Source organism: Cyprinodon tularosa, unplaced genomic scaffold (genome assembly GCF_016077235.1).
Source record: "Cyprinodon tularosa strain WSP-4 unplaced genomic scaffold, ASM1607723v1 ctg7, whole genome shotgun sequence".
Lineage (NCBI taxonomy): Eukaryota > Metazoa > Chordata > Actinopteri > Cyprinodontiformes > Cyprinodontidae > Cyprinodon > Cyprinodon tularosa.
This window is the reverse complement of record NW_024039451.1, coordinates 5168596-5184560: the sequence shown is the minus strand read 5'-3', so window position 1 is coordinate 5184560 and position 15965 is coordinate 5168596. Positions and strand designations below refer to the sequence as shown.

At 36.8% G+C, this 15965-nt stretch overlaps 1 protein-coding gene across 6 annotated transcripts in view; it reads right to left on the bottom strand.

Moving 5' to 3' along the window:
• The window catches only part of LOC119772065 (NMDA receptor synaptonuclear signaling and neuronal migration factor), a 69601-nt gene that overhangs the window by 37570 nt on the left and 16066 nt on the right, over nucleotides 1-15965 (bottom strand). For 2 of the 6 annotated variants that reach the window (XM_038268343.1, XM_038268346.1), the window contains exons 2-5: nucleotides 9065-9126; nucleotides 7955-8767; nucleotides 6644-6710; nucleotides 5013-5018 (exon numbers count right to left, since the gene is read on the bottom strand). In XM_038268343.1, coding sequence (XP_038124271.1) covers nucleotides 5013-5018; nucleotides 6644-6710; nucleotides 7955-8767; nucleotides 9065-9126 — 948 coding nt within the window. Of the gene's footprint in view, nucleotides 1-5012; nucleotides 5019-6643; nucleotides 6711-7873; nucleotides 8768-9064; nucleotides 9127-15965 lie in introns of all 6 variants that reach the window. The other 4 variants (XM_038268344.1, XM_038268341.1, XM_038268342.1 and 1 more) reach the window with 3 other exon arrangements.

The window sequence follows — 15965 nt, the reverse complement described above, 5'->3', positions numbered from 1 at the left end:
TTTCAACCAAATGTAGACGCCGTTTGGAAATAAATCATGTCGTCTTTTCAACCAATTTTTCTAAATGGATACAAAGCCCAAAAAAACAACAGTGGAAAGCAGATGAGCAGATATTAAAGTTTAGAGCTTTATACTACATTTCTTACTTATTTTTTATTCCCACAATTGGACCCTGCTTCAAGTGTTTGCCTTTAATATGGGATATTCAGGATCAACTCCTGACTGTTTCATAAAACAAAGTTGAAATGAAAAATAGCAGATTTGATTTTTCACTTTTTACTACAACATTTTGTTATTCCCAGAATTATATCTCACCATTAGTATTAACGAATCATGTATGAAAAATGAATAATAAAAAAAGTTCACCTGTTCTAAAGTTTGTTTTGTCATTTGTAGAGTAATTCATGTTACTTACAATACTGTAGGATTTCAGTATCTCCTACACTGAAAAAAGTGTAACATGTAGCTGTTCATTCAAACTAATGACTGTCACTGTAAACTGGACAAAATTATTTATGTGATTGTATAACTCATTCTTTTTGGATTTTGAGACATCGGCTTTAACCTGAACTACTGTAAAAACATGTACAAATGACCCAAAACAAAGTTTTTTATTTATTTATTTATGACCTGCAGCTAATTTTTTTTTTTGTTTGCAACAAATGATAACTGCTACCGCTTGCCGAGGTTAGTTAACATCAATTTACACCACCTGGATTTACACCAAGGCTATGTTAACAATTAATAAATACATTTAAAGTAATCTGTCTTTACATTAACATAAAATACTCAGATCATAACAAATGATTAAATTCAGATTCTGTGAAGTCAAATATTTTACATGTGATATCTGGACACCATTTTTAAAATTTGAGCAAGGTTATACTTTTTCCAGTGTGGCTTCCATTGTTGATATATATATATATATATATATATATATATATATATATATATATATATATATATATATATATATATATATATATATATATATATATATATATTTTTTTTTTTTAATAGTTGTTTATTTGCAAAAAATGACAAGTGACTCCTTAAACTATAATATTTTTAGTTGAACAAAGTGGTTGGGAAATTTGCATCTTAGGTTATTTAGGCATTTAGTTGATCCTCTATTGTTAACTGAATCAATGAATCTGTGAGCGACTTCATTTAACCTGATTACTTCCTCCTGGCTTTACATTGCTGATCCTGTGGTGCCTGGCTTGACGTTTGTGGAACCACTGAAGCCATGATTCATTCCTCCATCTAGATCAAGCCAGGCATTGTGTTTTATCCTGGAATGTTTAAATTCAGCTTTTATGAAACTTGTCTCGTGGCTGAAACAACAGTGGCTTTGTAGACAATACTGTGTACTGTACTTGTGCATGGCTTGGTGTTCAAGTAAAATTTGAATCGCATAACTTTTAGTATTATGCAGCATTAAGACTATGCATCAATCAGATGGTGAAAAAAGAGCCAAGTTCTAAGATTGAGAAAAAATTACACAATTAAGTTAATCATTTTACAGAAAAGAAAATATATAGAATACCTGCTGACGGGTCCCTTTAAAGATTGCCCCCTAACATTTGCGATTTGCTTAGACAATTTTCAGGCTGGAAGTAACTTGCAGGGTTAATGACTCTGACACTGCAGATGGATGATACTGAGATGTCAAAGGAACCGAGATGTACTGCCTGGTGTCAAATTTACCATCTGGCCCTTTGAGATAGAGCATCTGGGTCTGAGTGGGATGGTTTCTGAACTTGCTAGGGAAGTAACTACCCTTCCAAGTGCTACAGAATCTCACTCAGCTTTTTTTCCAAAAGCTTTCAATTTTTAATTCCTTGTGTCATGAATTTTGGATAGAACATTACAGAAAATATTTGCAAGGTAAAAGTCTAAAGATTGTGGATCGATGCAGGTTGCAGGAGCCTGCTGACATCCTCACACCTTCATGTTGTAGATTTTGACCAGAAGACATAACCCTTTCACTTAAAAATACTGTAGCATAGCCTGTCAAGAGACACTTCGTACCTCAAGATGATTTCTGCCGTATCCTTCTCCCTCTCTCTTCTTTTTCTTTGCACAAATCCCCGGAAAGCCCTGGCAGGACGTGGATCAGTATTAAAGGGATAAGAGAGGGAGACTGCTGGCATAGGGAGGGGTAGGGCCGTGCAGGGAGGCTGATGCCATGGCTTTTAGCTGCAGGGTTTATTTGGCTATGAATGAGACTCTGTTGTAAGAATCGCAGCAGATAGCTTTGACAACAAAACACAGATTGGATCACTTAAATTAGCTCTAAAGAGATATCAGTCTATCTTTTTAACAGGTATTTAAGCAGTGGGGGTTATAAGCTTATACGAATTAGAACAGCAGGTCTCATGGCTTATAGCGACATCTTAGGTTGGCATGCTTAAAAAAATAAAAGCTAGCTTTGGGGTAATTTAAAATTTTTTTTTTTTATTTACTCTACCAGAATCACACACCTTTTCATGAAGAGAGTACTCTTTCTTTCTAAATCTCTTCAAAAAAAGCTCACTTTCTGCTGCATGTTTAATATTTCTGACATGCATCTACTTTTTTAAAGAGCAAGTCCTGCTCAAAAATTTAGACTTCTGCAAGCTATTCAAACCAAAGAAAAGTTTTTTCTTTTTCTTGCGAGTCCAACGTTGTGAAACTCAGACTGCGTTTTGTCTGTGCTAAGGCTCAACGTTGGGTACAAAGTTGGTGTGAATATCATCGCTTTCAAACTCTGTCTGATCTGTGTTACAGTAGTAGTTGCAAAGCTGCTAATACCCATTAAAGTATACCACTTTGTTACATAACAACCTCCAATGTAAATGTACTTTATATGGATTTTATGTGAAAAACCAAAAATGTGTACAAACAAATTTAGGAAAAGAGGGATTTACATTTGTATTTCTGCTCTGACAACCAAAGATATTAACATTGTTTATAATCATTGTTAGAAGAAACCCTATTGAATAAAAACATAAATACCCATGTCTTACATCAAAATGTGCAGACACAATTTAAAGCATATTTATTGTAACACAGCAGCTCCCAAATACCCGCATATTGTCCACCTTAGAGCCTATTTCTAAACATCTGCACCATTAGTCCCCACAACATGAATCCTTAGTTGTATTTTATTTTTTTAGTAGTTTTAAAATAGTTGAAATCAAGCACAGTAATTGCAGTAGTGCCCACTGAAGCAGCCAACTCCTTTTTTTTTTTTTTTTGTGTGGCTACAAAACATAGTTAAAAATCAATCAGAAAAACTGTTTCGCTATTGCAGGTAGAAATGTCTGTATCAAAAGCCTTTATCCTGCATTTACATTGCATATATATTTTTTTTTTCAAATAAACCTTTTTTTTAATCTACCAAAAGAAAAAGAAACAACGGTTTTGTGAAAAATAAATGCTTGGTGTTTTTCAAATAATCCATATTTCAACCAAATGTTCTGGTTTGAAAATGGAAATAAAAAGAAAACCAAAGCTGTTAAGGCTACAATAGATTACATATCTTACAAAGCTGGATGAAGATTTGAACAACGAACAAATAATCACTTCTGTAGCGTAAAATTTTCTAACTCGCTCAGCTTCACAAAGAACGGAGCTGAATGGCAGCACAGGCTAAACACAGAGACTTTCCTTTAAGGCACATTTCTATAACCCCAGCCTGACAGCATGCTTAATCAAATAAACTGTATTCATCTTGCTACTGCCAACCTGTGGTGTAAAACTAATAGGTTTTACGCTGCGGACCAAAGTAGCAGTTACACATTTATTATGTTTAACAGAAGCTGATGTTAGTCGGGTTAGTTAGTGAGGCTGTGCTGTAGCAGAGAGCCTGGAGAATGGGGGTGGGGAGGGGGACGGCATTAAAATTTGATCTGGGTTTTATCTTCCATATAACAAAATTAAATAAATTGAACACTGTATTTGGTAATACACTAAAGCATGAATGCATGCAGCAATGACAATTATATTTATTTATTCATGTTTTTTTGATAAATTGTGTTTTGTTCATACTGAAAAAAACACTACTAAAAACTTTTTACAGCTAAATGTCCTCCTAGTTTTAGTCTGATTTATTTGCTTCACTTCCTGGTTTCATCATGTTTTTATCTTTACCTTTTTTCTGCTTTTAGTTTCCTTGTTTGATTCATGTAAAGAAATTTGAATTGTCTTTTTACTGAGCTAACCCTGTGCTATATGGATAAACTGCTTTCCTTATTTTCTGTATATCTAGCTGTTTATCTGCAGTAATGATGCTCATTGCTTCCACTTGCATGAAGATGATATTGAATTGACTTGGCTTTTTTTTTTTTTTTGCCTGGATCTCATTTATGTGGTTATTTTTTAGTTTTATCAAACTGTTAGGCTCTTAATTTATTGAAACTAAATCTAAACTACAGCTAAAAGATTTAGAGGAACAAGTATCTCAACTACTAACTTGAACTACCTCTGCATACCAAATCTTCCAAACCCATTTTTAAGACTCAGATTTATTCAGCTAATATTCAGTGATAATGAGGAGGGTTTCTGAGTGTGATTACTGCACTCTATTATGTCTGACAAAAATAATAAATGGTTGAAGTAGAACTATCCATCTAGTGGGTTTATGCCCAATCTGCAGAGCTTAGGTCACCCAATAGTCATTTTCTTTAATCCAGCACAGCTACTTGGTTGCAGTGAATAAGCTGGACTCTATCCCTTCGTTTGTATTAAAATCATTTAACTACTTTCCACTTTTCTTTTAACAGTTGTTAATAGTTGTAGTAGTGCTCATAACTGAGTATCTTTCACTGAAAATCAAAAGCTAGAGCTTTAGAAAGTTTCAGAAGAAACAGACTGCCAAAGTATTCTTTGTTTCTTGGACACTAATATGTATTTTCTATATTAAACATGTGGATGAAAGTTAATGCACATATCAGTGTTAAGGAGCTGGAGTTAAAGTCAAAATATCAGTTCACAAATTAAAAAAAACTCAAGAGGGGAATACTTACGATATCCTGTTTGACGATCGCCAAAATACATCCGAAAGCAAAATTGGAGAGAAGCAAAAGAGAGATGTGTAAGTGTTTAGCCAATAAATCATTTGCTAATAGCTCCACATTATCACTGCTCTACTGCGAGCTCTTAAATATCTCTACTACCTAGTATAGGAGATATAAATAAATAAATTAAACAAGGAAATAAAATTAACAGGAAACCATCCTAAATTTTGTTTTAGTGAAATGCTCATCACAGCTAAAATATGTTCTGGACATAAAAATGATTTTCAAATAAAACGTATTTTTAATTTTCTGAAGAAATAAATAACATAGAAGCTGCAACTTCCTGCCACTGTAGTGAACATTGGCTGTAAGGAGAGAAGAGACATAGGACACTGAGTTTCCTGAACAAAACCTGCTCCGACCCAGGTTAGCTCTTAGGAGAATGTTACTACAGTGATTGAAACAGAGGTTAAGGAAAATCGCTTTTTAAACAGAAAACTCAGTTTCCCTGATTTCAAGTTTGGAAAACTCAAAAGTTGTCAGTAAACTTGCTTCATGAAACTGCCCCCAGATTTTTGCTAAACAAAGTGTTTTTCCTTCACAGTGGCAACACATACTGTAGAGCTGTGGTTCCCAAAGATTTTCTTCTGGGCCCACCTTTGGATTACAATAAAATGTCCACGCCCCCCCCCCCCCCCCCCCCCCCCCCCCCCCACAATAACCCCCGACCCCAAAAAAAACAAAAAAAAAAAGAATCAAATGGGCACACACATCGTTCAACCAGATATAATACATCTATACACATATTTTGTTTTCAAACTCCACTGAAGTTTATTTCACACTTCAAACTACACCATCTTTACAGTGGAACACTTTTGTGTAACTGTATTTTTTTCATAGTTCTATACTGTAGATTAGAAGAGGATTCTTTGTTGTCTGTGTTATTTTAAACATATTTCTTTTTTTTTATTTGTAACAATATTTAACTTTGCTATAATCTATACATTAAAAAAGCCTCTGTGCAAAATGGAGTGAAAACATTTAACAGCTCCCTGAGAGTTTTTTCTTTGTACTTTAATCCTCCCATCTTTTCAGTGGCTGTAGTGAGCCTGCTTTTTGCTGTAGATCTTCTCAAATCTGGGTTGCAGTGTCACAATTGTCCATTATGCTCAGTCAAGCAAGCGCTGTTTTTTTTTTTTTTTTTTTTTTTTTTCCTTCACTCATACTGCTTCCCGCGCCCCCCCTGCAATGGCATTGCGCCCCCCCTAGGGGGCGCGCCCCACACTTTGGGAACCACTGCTGTAGAGTAAACATGCTAATGTCAAGGTTGGTTTATGCTTAACACAGTCACAGGGTCGGCAATGCATCGTGTGGCCAGATTACATAATTTTACCATCAGCACCCCTGATTTTTTTCCACACCAAGTGCCTAGAAAAAACTAGGTGGATAGTTTAGTGTGAAAAAAACCTGTTGGCCATGGTGACACATTGGCATAACATGAAGCATTCAATAGGTCTGTGAGAAGTGGTTTGTGAATTACTGACAAATAGATAAACCAGTCTAATTTATTTGCATTCTAAAAATCCTAACAAATGTTTGTCATTTTACTTTTGTCTTTGTCTAAAGTGTGAGAAACTTACGCCTGTATTGTTGTCGTCGCTGTTTGGAAGCTGAACATGTTTTCCTTTGGAAACCAGTTAGTGTCCTCTGCAATTTGAGAAGAAAAAAAAAGTGACTATCCAGGTTAAGTGTACAGAAGAAAATAGTTTGTGCATCATATTGGCAAAATATTGGAATAAATGTAGATAAAAAGCACAAAACCAGCACCAGCACCAGCACCTCACAGTGCACCACTCCACAAATGGAGAGAGGGAAAGAGGGGAAGAGACAGCAAAGGAGAGACGGTTAGACGAAGAGTCGGGAAATACAGACCACCACTTGACAACTAACACCAACCCTTCAATCCCCAACAGACTGGAGAAAAAATGCATTTGAAGTGTAAGTTAGTCTTGTGTGGTAAACTGTCTCCTTTGGTAAGACCAATCCAGATCAGAGAGTATAACAACTTGGGGTGCAATGATAAATCCTGCTTATGACGCAATAAAATGCACTATATTACATTTGCTTGATCTGAAGAGATCGGAGCTCAGCAATGATATGACTAAAATTTTGCTTTTGTATTCTCAAAAAACATTCGACAAATGTTTTATAGCATTGTCTCACTCTGATGTAATCAGTCTTAAATGCAACACTCATTGTCCTGGTAAGCTGCGTCAAAAAATATCCATCTGTTGCCTTTTATTTCTTAATCCTTAATGACATTATTAGTGTATTCGGTCTGAAAATAACTTATCGTTCTTAACCTTTGATTTGAAATGAAGAGAGCTTTTGGACCTCAGATTTCTGTATGAGCGTGTTACTCAACCCAAACTGGGCAGTTTATTGGTTGTGTCTTCAAATTGCCTGTGTCTTTTCCGATGTTTTCTTTTCTTTTTTTTTTTTTTCCAAAAAGCACTTAAAATTTCAAAGTGGTTGACCAATGCTACCTCTTTTTTTTATCTCAAAATAATAACTACAGTCATAGAGTCAGGGTGACAAAAAATTGCATTTTCCATACTCATATGCTGGCAGTGTCTAATATATATACATGAGACAATCCTAAAAATGTTTTACGAAAAATATCATCAAGATAGAAACACCAATAATCTAAGGATCTCCCTTATGAGTTTTTCTTGATAGTGAGCATGAGATCAAATGCGATTTATTCTCCAGTCCAACACCAGTGACCCCAGAAACAGGGCCGCACATCAACCCATTTCCCTTTTAGATTTCAGCGCCTCTCGCTTCCTCTGTGTCCTCCACCCTCTCACCTCTCTCCAGCCCAGTCATCCGGTCCACACTCCACATCCGCTCTAGGCGTCGGTGCTGCTTGCCTGCCTCTCGGGACGTACTCTCCAGGTCCAGTGACCCCTGGCTACGTGAAGGAGCACCGCTGCATGAGTCGCAAGCCAGCCCACTGCACTCGGCTTCCCCTCTCCCATCAGCAAGGCTTCGGATATTGTGGGCACTGACTGAGGTCTGCAGTGGTGGTTGGGATAGGTGATGGTGATAATGGGAGTGGTGGTGGGCTGCGTGATGAGAGTGAGATGCTCCAACCATCTGCTGCTGTTGGTTGCTACTGCTGCATCCGCTTGCCCCACTGATTCCACCGCTGCTGGACGAGGTATTTGTTCCAGAGACGGCCGTGTGGTGGTGGTGGTGATTGCCGTGGTGAGTGTGGCTACAGCTGCTGATGCCACGGCTGCTGCTCGAGCGGATATACTGGGTTGGAGATGAGGAGGCGGAGGATGGAGAGGTGGAGGGCTGGATCGGGCCACTTTTAGACCCTACCCCACCACTCCTCGACTTTTCCTTCAGGATGTCCAGTTCTAGGCTCTCTTTGCTGCCCCGGCCGCTGCTCATCAGCATACCGTGCTGGGAGGTGATGGTGTACACACGGGTGCACTCAGTAGACGTCTTCTGGTCCTCCTCTGCTGTGAAGCTATGTTCAAGCGAGAGACAAGTTGGCTTGGGAGGAATAGTGTTTGATGGAAAAGGAGGCTGGATTAATGCCAGCTTTTCCTTCGCAAGGATATGATCTAGTTTATTCGAATGTCCTTTGGCAGAGGAGCAGGGAGGAACGTGAGTCTTATTGCTGAGTCCACTCGGGTCACTCGGCAACTCTGGATCAGGACCCACCAACAAGGTTTCACACTGAAGGTGAGCTATAATATGAAAGAGGGAGATGAAAATAAAAAACATGTGAGAATAAATTAATTGTAAAGCCACTGAAGCTGAAGAGGAAGAAGTAAAGAAATAAAAAGATTAGAATAGCAGAGCAGCTACAGCAACATCATCATCTCCCTGCGGCTGTCAGCAGTTGTACTGACCTACCAGTGAGCACAGCCTGGCATTTCAAAAGAGGATGAGGTGAAGCAGGTGGAGGAAGGATTAAAACCTCAAAGGAAAACACAGCAAAGGATAGAGGGATGGACAAATGGAAGGACGACAGAGACGCTGACCTGATCCGTTTCGGTTTTCAGGGTGTGTGTGGGACAGGTACTCTCCAAATGCTCGTGCTGCTCTGTGGGGATACACAAACAATGACATACACACACAGAGGAATTAATTCATGGTTTGGAAAGGAAGGATGATTGGAAGACAAGACAAAAGGGAAGAGGAGAATGGAGAAAAGGGCAAAGGAACTGTATATTATAATCCTAATTGCCGTCTTTGTAGGCGTGTGCCACCCACAGATTAAGATATGGCAGTTTTATCTTTCTGCTTCAGCCAGTCTTAGTCTGAGACGAAGACAATGAGACAGCAAGAGGACGCAGCATGAAGGAGAGTTTTTACCACATGTAATTTAGCCACATGAACTACATTTGCATTGATGGAGCTACTGCAAAACGGGCAAATGTGTTTAAATCTCTCAATTTCAGCTCCGTCCGCGTGTTAGGAAAAATACCCAAACTTGACAGCAAAGTGAAAAACACTTCCTCAGAGATATGTTGAAAATAAATGGGATAAACTCCATGAACACTCTGTTGCACTTTGATCTTTTACCCTAAATAAAATTTGACTTGCATTATTTTGCATACAAAGTGTAGAATCAGATTTAAAAAAAAACAGATACTCCTTTCACATGGCTGTATTATCCTTTTAAACATTTCAATTTCTTGTTCTGTTAAAATCAAAATTCTTGACTAAATACAAATTTTAAATAAAAATCAACATTAGTCTTAAAATATTGGACTTAAGTATATACTCTTATGTATAGACATACAGAGAGAATATTTCTATTAATGGAAGTCTGCTCTTTCTGACCCTTTTCATCTTTGAGCCTAACTGAAGAAATATGCATGACAAACCTGTTAGACTTGTTACCTGGTTTTTTGTTCAGTAATCATTTTGAATTTACATTGCCATCGATTTAAATCATTAATGTTGCAGCTTCTACAACAAAGGTTAAACAATTACTGTAAGTATGAATGGGGTCAGCCTGGTTCATTAAGTTAAGTGTAGATCAGGAGGTCTGATTTGTTTTACACCCCTTGTCTCACTTTGAAAACCAGGTCTAAAAACTCTGTATTGCCTGTCTCCAAAAACTAAATATATTTTAAATTGTAAAATAGCAGAGGGCATAATACTTGTCCAAGTTCAACCACAATGCATCTCCTTCAGAGAACCTTTTTTTTTTAAAGCATCATTACAACCTGCTATGGTTTAAATCTTTCCTGCAGCGCTTACTGTAAGGCTTTCACAGTCTCTGAGTCATATGTTTAAATGTCTCTGCAGCAGCTCTCCGTATTCAATCACTCAGGTTTCCACTGCTTTCTTTTGAAACTCTTGTGCATGTGATGGTGTTGCCTTATATTATAGTTTCACATGGCGGCTCATGGAGGCCCTAGAGCAATCAATAGCCTTAGGATTGCAACAATTGTATTGTGTGTTGCGTGTGAAGCAGGCTGTTTTATTTCAGATAAGAATAAAAGTGAACATTTTTGTTTAGGAAATCACCCTCAACAAAAGCCGTTTTCCTCTATACCGTCTAGGATTCGGATCATCTTTGCTGATTTCCTTTTAGGTACCCTAAAGGCCAATCTCATGGCTGGAAATGTAGCCTAGTTTCCGTGTCTCTGACACATTGAGAACAAACCTTTACTGTTTGCCTGCATGTTACCTGAATTTTAAAATAATTGATCTCAAAAAGGGTATCTAATTAATATTGTGGTGTTAAGCTGAGATCATCTAATATTTTCACTTAATAACTTTTATATATCCATTTCATATCGCAGTGAATAAAACTGAAAACAGCACAACTAAGCACTTCACTAATGTCTAAGTCTACTTTACCTTCCTAGACTTCATCTAGCAGCATAAAGATTTATCTGTTTTCGGGAAGGGGTATAATCATATTAAATGACATCTTTTAAATCCGAATGCAAGTAGTTCACTCACTTTGCATGAAAATTGCTTTGTCCTATTGGTTTATTATTTTTAACATTTGCATTTCACACTTTCTTTTTGCTCAGTTTGTTAGCAGATAAAGACCCTCATCTATATGCTGGTGAAGATTCTCAGTCATCCAGGTCATATTCATTCCAAAAAAGTTAAAAAACAATCCAGTGGACTTTGTTTCCAAGTTTGAAAGCGAAACTTCTTCAAACGTGGAAACAAAGTCCAGTGGATTTTTCTTTAACTTTTTTGGAACCCTACATCTATACGTACAATATAGGCACAATGCTGTACATGTGTGCAGAGGGTAAGCAAGCCAGCAATAGGCTGAGCCAGTTAGAATCTCCCAGGAGAGTAAAAATAAGGAAAAACAATAAAATACAAAAAAAAAATATTTCGCTAATATTCAAAAGATAGTATTTTTTTTATGTGTGAACAGCCATGAAATCATATACATTTAAAGAGTGTTTACATTGTGAAAAACAAGTCTTTTTTTCAAACATATACACAACATAAAGGAGTAAATAACAAAATTACACAAAATACCAATAATTTGTTCTCACATAAGTCACCTGGGAACACCTTTATAAGAGTTATTACGGAGGCTTTTATTTATCTTTCATTTATTTTTTCTAGACCTATGGTTTTGCCTGTGTGGGAGTCTGTTAAAGGGACTTATTAGATGATGTGCCAAATAAAAAGTATGAGGCAAAATGCCTGTCATCGATAGATTCATACAAAATGGACAATAGAAAAATTCAGCATATGTAAACACTATTGTTTGTTTTTTTTCATGAAAGAGACTGCCATTTGTTTTTATCAGTCTTATAGGCTTATACTGTCTTCTTTCAAAGTCTCAAAATGGATTAATATAAATTCAAAATGACATTAATGCATTTACCGTACAAGAATATAATATAAATCTGGACATTTAAATGTGATAGCACTCATTTAACAGAAATAACTTGAATCTGTAATAATTAAATGTAATTCTATGAAAATCAACAAATTAAGTCAGACATTGCTTCAACAAAATTAATTTAAGAACTAAGCTCATGTTACAGGATCAGTAAAAATGACTGTGAACATAGAAAAGACTATAATGTGACCAAAGGGACATGTTAAATCAAGGTACATCTACTGATTAGCATCCAAGGTGTCAACAATCTCCTAATCAGTCAGTGGGCCTTTATATAGGGCTACAGGTAGTCACTGTTCTGTTTGGTGACATGTTATTTACCACACGCAACATGGGTCAGAGGAAGCAAAGGAAAGAGTTTTGTCATATTAAAAAAGGTTATAGACCAGCATGTTAAAGAGAAAGGCTCTGAGACCATTTCCAAGCAGCTTGATGTTGATGTGACTACAGTTGCACATATTATTCAGAAACATGAGACTGTAGCCAATGTACCTGAATTTGGCTGCAGGAGGAACATTTATGAAAAATAAAAGAGAGGGATAAAAATAAATGATAACAAAAGAGCTCAGAAAAATACTCTAAAGAGATTAAAGATGTACTTCAGTCTAAAGGAACATCAGTGTCATATCACTGCATCAGTCGGTTCAGCCAAAATTGATTTAATTGATTTAAATTATTTCCCATTGTGGGATATAAATCATATAAAAGCCAGACAGGAATTTTCTAAAATACATGTTGACAAGCCCCAAAGCTTACAGGAGGGCTTCCTATGGACAAATGAGACAAAAGGCACATTGTCTCTATCTTTACAGATGGAATAAAGATCTTAGCAAGAAAAGAACAGTGTCCCTACTGCGAAACACTGAGGAGGCTCTGTTATGTTCCAGAGCTGATTTGCTTAATTTGGTAAAAGAAGTCTTGTACCTCTGCAAGGTACAATGAAATCTTAAGACTATCATGGAATCCAAGAGAGAAAAGTCATGCTCAGTGTCAGAAAGCTTGGTCTCAGGCGCAGGTCATGGGTCTTGCAACAGGATAATGACCCAAAGAACACAGCTAAAAAAAAAACACTAGAGTTTGGCTAGGAGGAAACCCTTGGACTATTCTGAAGTGGCTTTCTGTGAGCCTTGACCTTAATCCTATTGAGGGTCTTTATAACGAGCTGAAACATGCAGTTTGGAGGCACCATTCAAACCTGAGTCAACTGAAGCAATTTGCTCATGGGGGCCAAAGCAACTGCTTAGAGGAGCAGAGGTCTTATTGACAGTTACAGGGATCATTTGATTGCATTGATTGCCTTAAAAGGTTGTGCAACAACTTATGTGTTTCATGAGTTCAAAACCATTCTGTTTTATGACCCAAAATTTTAATATTTAAGTCAATTCTGACATTAGGGTTGTAAAAAAAAAAGTCAGATGGCAAATTCTAATTATTTATCAAACACTTCCTGTGATGTTCATCCAATCTCATGTAATAAAACCAATACTCCCATGATGTGGTTTGTGCAATCACACATTTAGTTATCGATACAATGACTGCTATTCCAATCATGTTCAGCTGAGCTTGATTTTTGCAGTTCAATCAGATGTAATTGAGGGAGAATCGCCAAGAGTTAGGTACTCGTACGCCGCATTGCAATTTTCCCACTAAATTTAAGGTGGCTTTAGTCACTTTTTGGGTGACTACAGGCTAAAAACTAAGGGTTTATATAGTGCCTTTTCAAGTCAGGGGGCTCCAAAGTGCTTTACACTACATTCAAACTGTAATGTTACAAGCTACATTCTAGCCACAGCTGCCCTGGGACACACTGGCAGAGGCAAGGCTGCTGTATACAGGCAGCTTAATCCTCGCAAAAAGAGACATGTCTTGCTGAAGGGAACTTTACCCTTGTCTTGACCAAGGACACAAGTACTGAGACTGACAGAGCTGGGGTTAAAACAACTGACCTTTCATTTGCAGGATGAATTCCTGCACGCTAAGCCACTGTTGCCGCGAGTGTGGCCTACTATTAGTGATACAAACATGAAAACATACATTATACAGTCTGCTCCTGCACAGTCACGCAAGTATAAAATGTTGTTGCATCCCAGTCTTAATCCATGGAGCCTAATATGATCTTGCCACATAGATTACAGTTAAAAATGTTTCAATCCTTCTGGGGAGTTTTTTTATTTTATTTTTTTTTTTTACAAGGCTAGAGGTATGCCTATAGGAATTTGTTTCCCTAGGAATACATTTGTGACTTTAGACTCTGGTATTTGAATATCGGAAGGCCTTGTCTGCTGCAATTTACCCCAAAGTTCTTCTGTTGTGCTTAAGTTGTGACTTGGCTAAAATTTCAGACCAGTCAAGTTTTTTTTTTTTACATAAAACTCATTTATGCCTTCTGGATCTCTTCATGTCAACAAGTACAAGGTCATGCGGGATGAGGGGACAAACTGTTCCCACACAATTGGAAGCATGAAATGTTCCAAAATGTCTCAGCATCATGAGGCAATAAGAGATCCTTTCACTGGAACCAAGTGGTAGAATCCTACTCCTGAAAAAACAGACAAACACTAAAATCCCCATGGCCATGGAAACTTATTCCATGAGGTCTATTTGTGTCTTTTTTTAAATTAAAACACTAAAAGCAACATATGAACAAGAGGAGCTTATGCCATATATTGAGTTCCACTGGTTTAATGAAGTGCAAACAAACAGTCAGCAATTGCAGTTTCAACTTACAATATGTACATGACAACTCTGTTTAAATCTAACAGCTTATTTTGGAGTGTTGCATTTGTATTTTTTAACTTTGAAATATAACAACATTTTACTTCAAAGAATAAAAAGGTTAAAACCATTCAGGCTGATCATGAAGAGGAATGGAAGAAAAACAGGGTGGGAAATCAATAAAACCACAATTACATCGGTATATAAAATTATAGGCGATATGACATTCATCATAGAGAATTAAAACAAGCCCTGTCTATGAGATTCTCTACACTGAACATTTTGTAAATAGGTAATTTCGAGCTTTGGAACAAATCTGCTTTATTATCCTGATTTTCATTTAGTAAGAGGGCAAGTTACTAGAAAGTACTTTTGAAACCATCGAACAGTTTTACAATTTCAAAGCTATTTTCTGCTTGAAAAACTGTTTTTTACCACTCTTTACCTATAAAACAACCAATTTAATAGGATGACTATGAATAATTGACCTTATAAGAAGTAATGTTAGGAACATTACATCACCAAGCAGTTAACTCATAGCTGTTCAGTCGAATTTACTGTGTTCAACCGAAACTACTATTATGCTTTATGGTTTGATTCGCAATCATATAATTATTCCCCACAAGGAAAATAAAGAATGGAACAACACCGAGATTCAGTCTTATACTGAAGGTATCCACTGAGGGATAATCTATACGTGTCACCCCCTGCCTGCCAGCTGCTTAAATTATTAAAGCTTGTCCAGTACAGTAGAGTATATAGGTCACATATAAACACTGACTTACAGAAGGAGAAAGACTACAGTAAAAACAGACGAATTCAGATTTGATGGAGTAGTTGTTCAGGACTTGTCATGTAAACTCTGTTAAACTTTGCTCCAATGTCACACTTGTCCCAAGGAGGAAGAGACAACTAACACCAACTAACACATTTACATTTTGTAATTTACCCAATTGAATTAGGCAAAGACATGTCTGTATGACACCTTTATAGGTTGCCTTTGCATGTCCAATTTTGATGGCCTGAAAGGGCAGAATTAAAAGGCAGATGATGTCTACCAGGCATCTTATTTCCACCTCTGTAGGATTGCTAAATGTACAAATCTGGTCTTTTCATGTCCAATTATATTAATTTTCATTCATATTAGATAAATAAAAAATATTTATGCTCCTGCATTAGACAAAATGTTTTTGATGGTCTGACATGCAAACATTAACCTTCTTTGCATGTTGTGTTGACTTTCACAACTGGTCATTGACAAACAAAATTAATATAGACATAATCTGCCCAACCCTGTTTAGTGAGACACTAGTAGATCATAGACCAGGGGT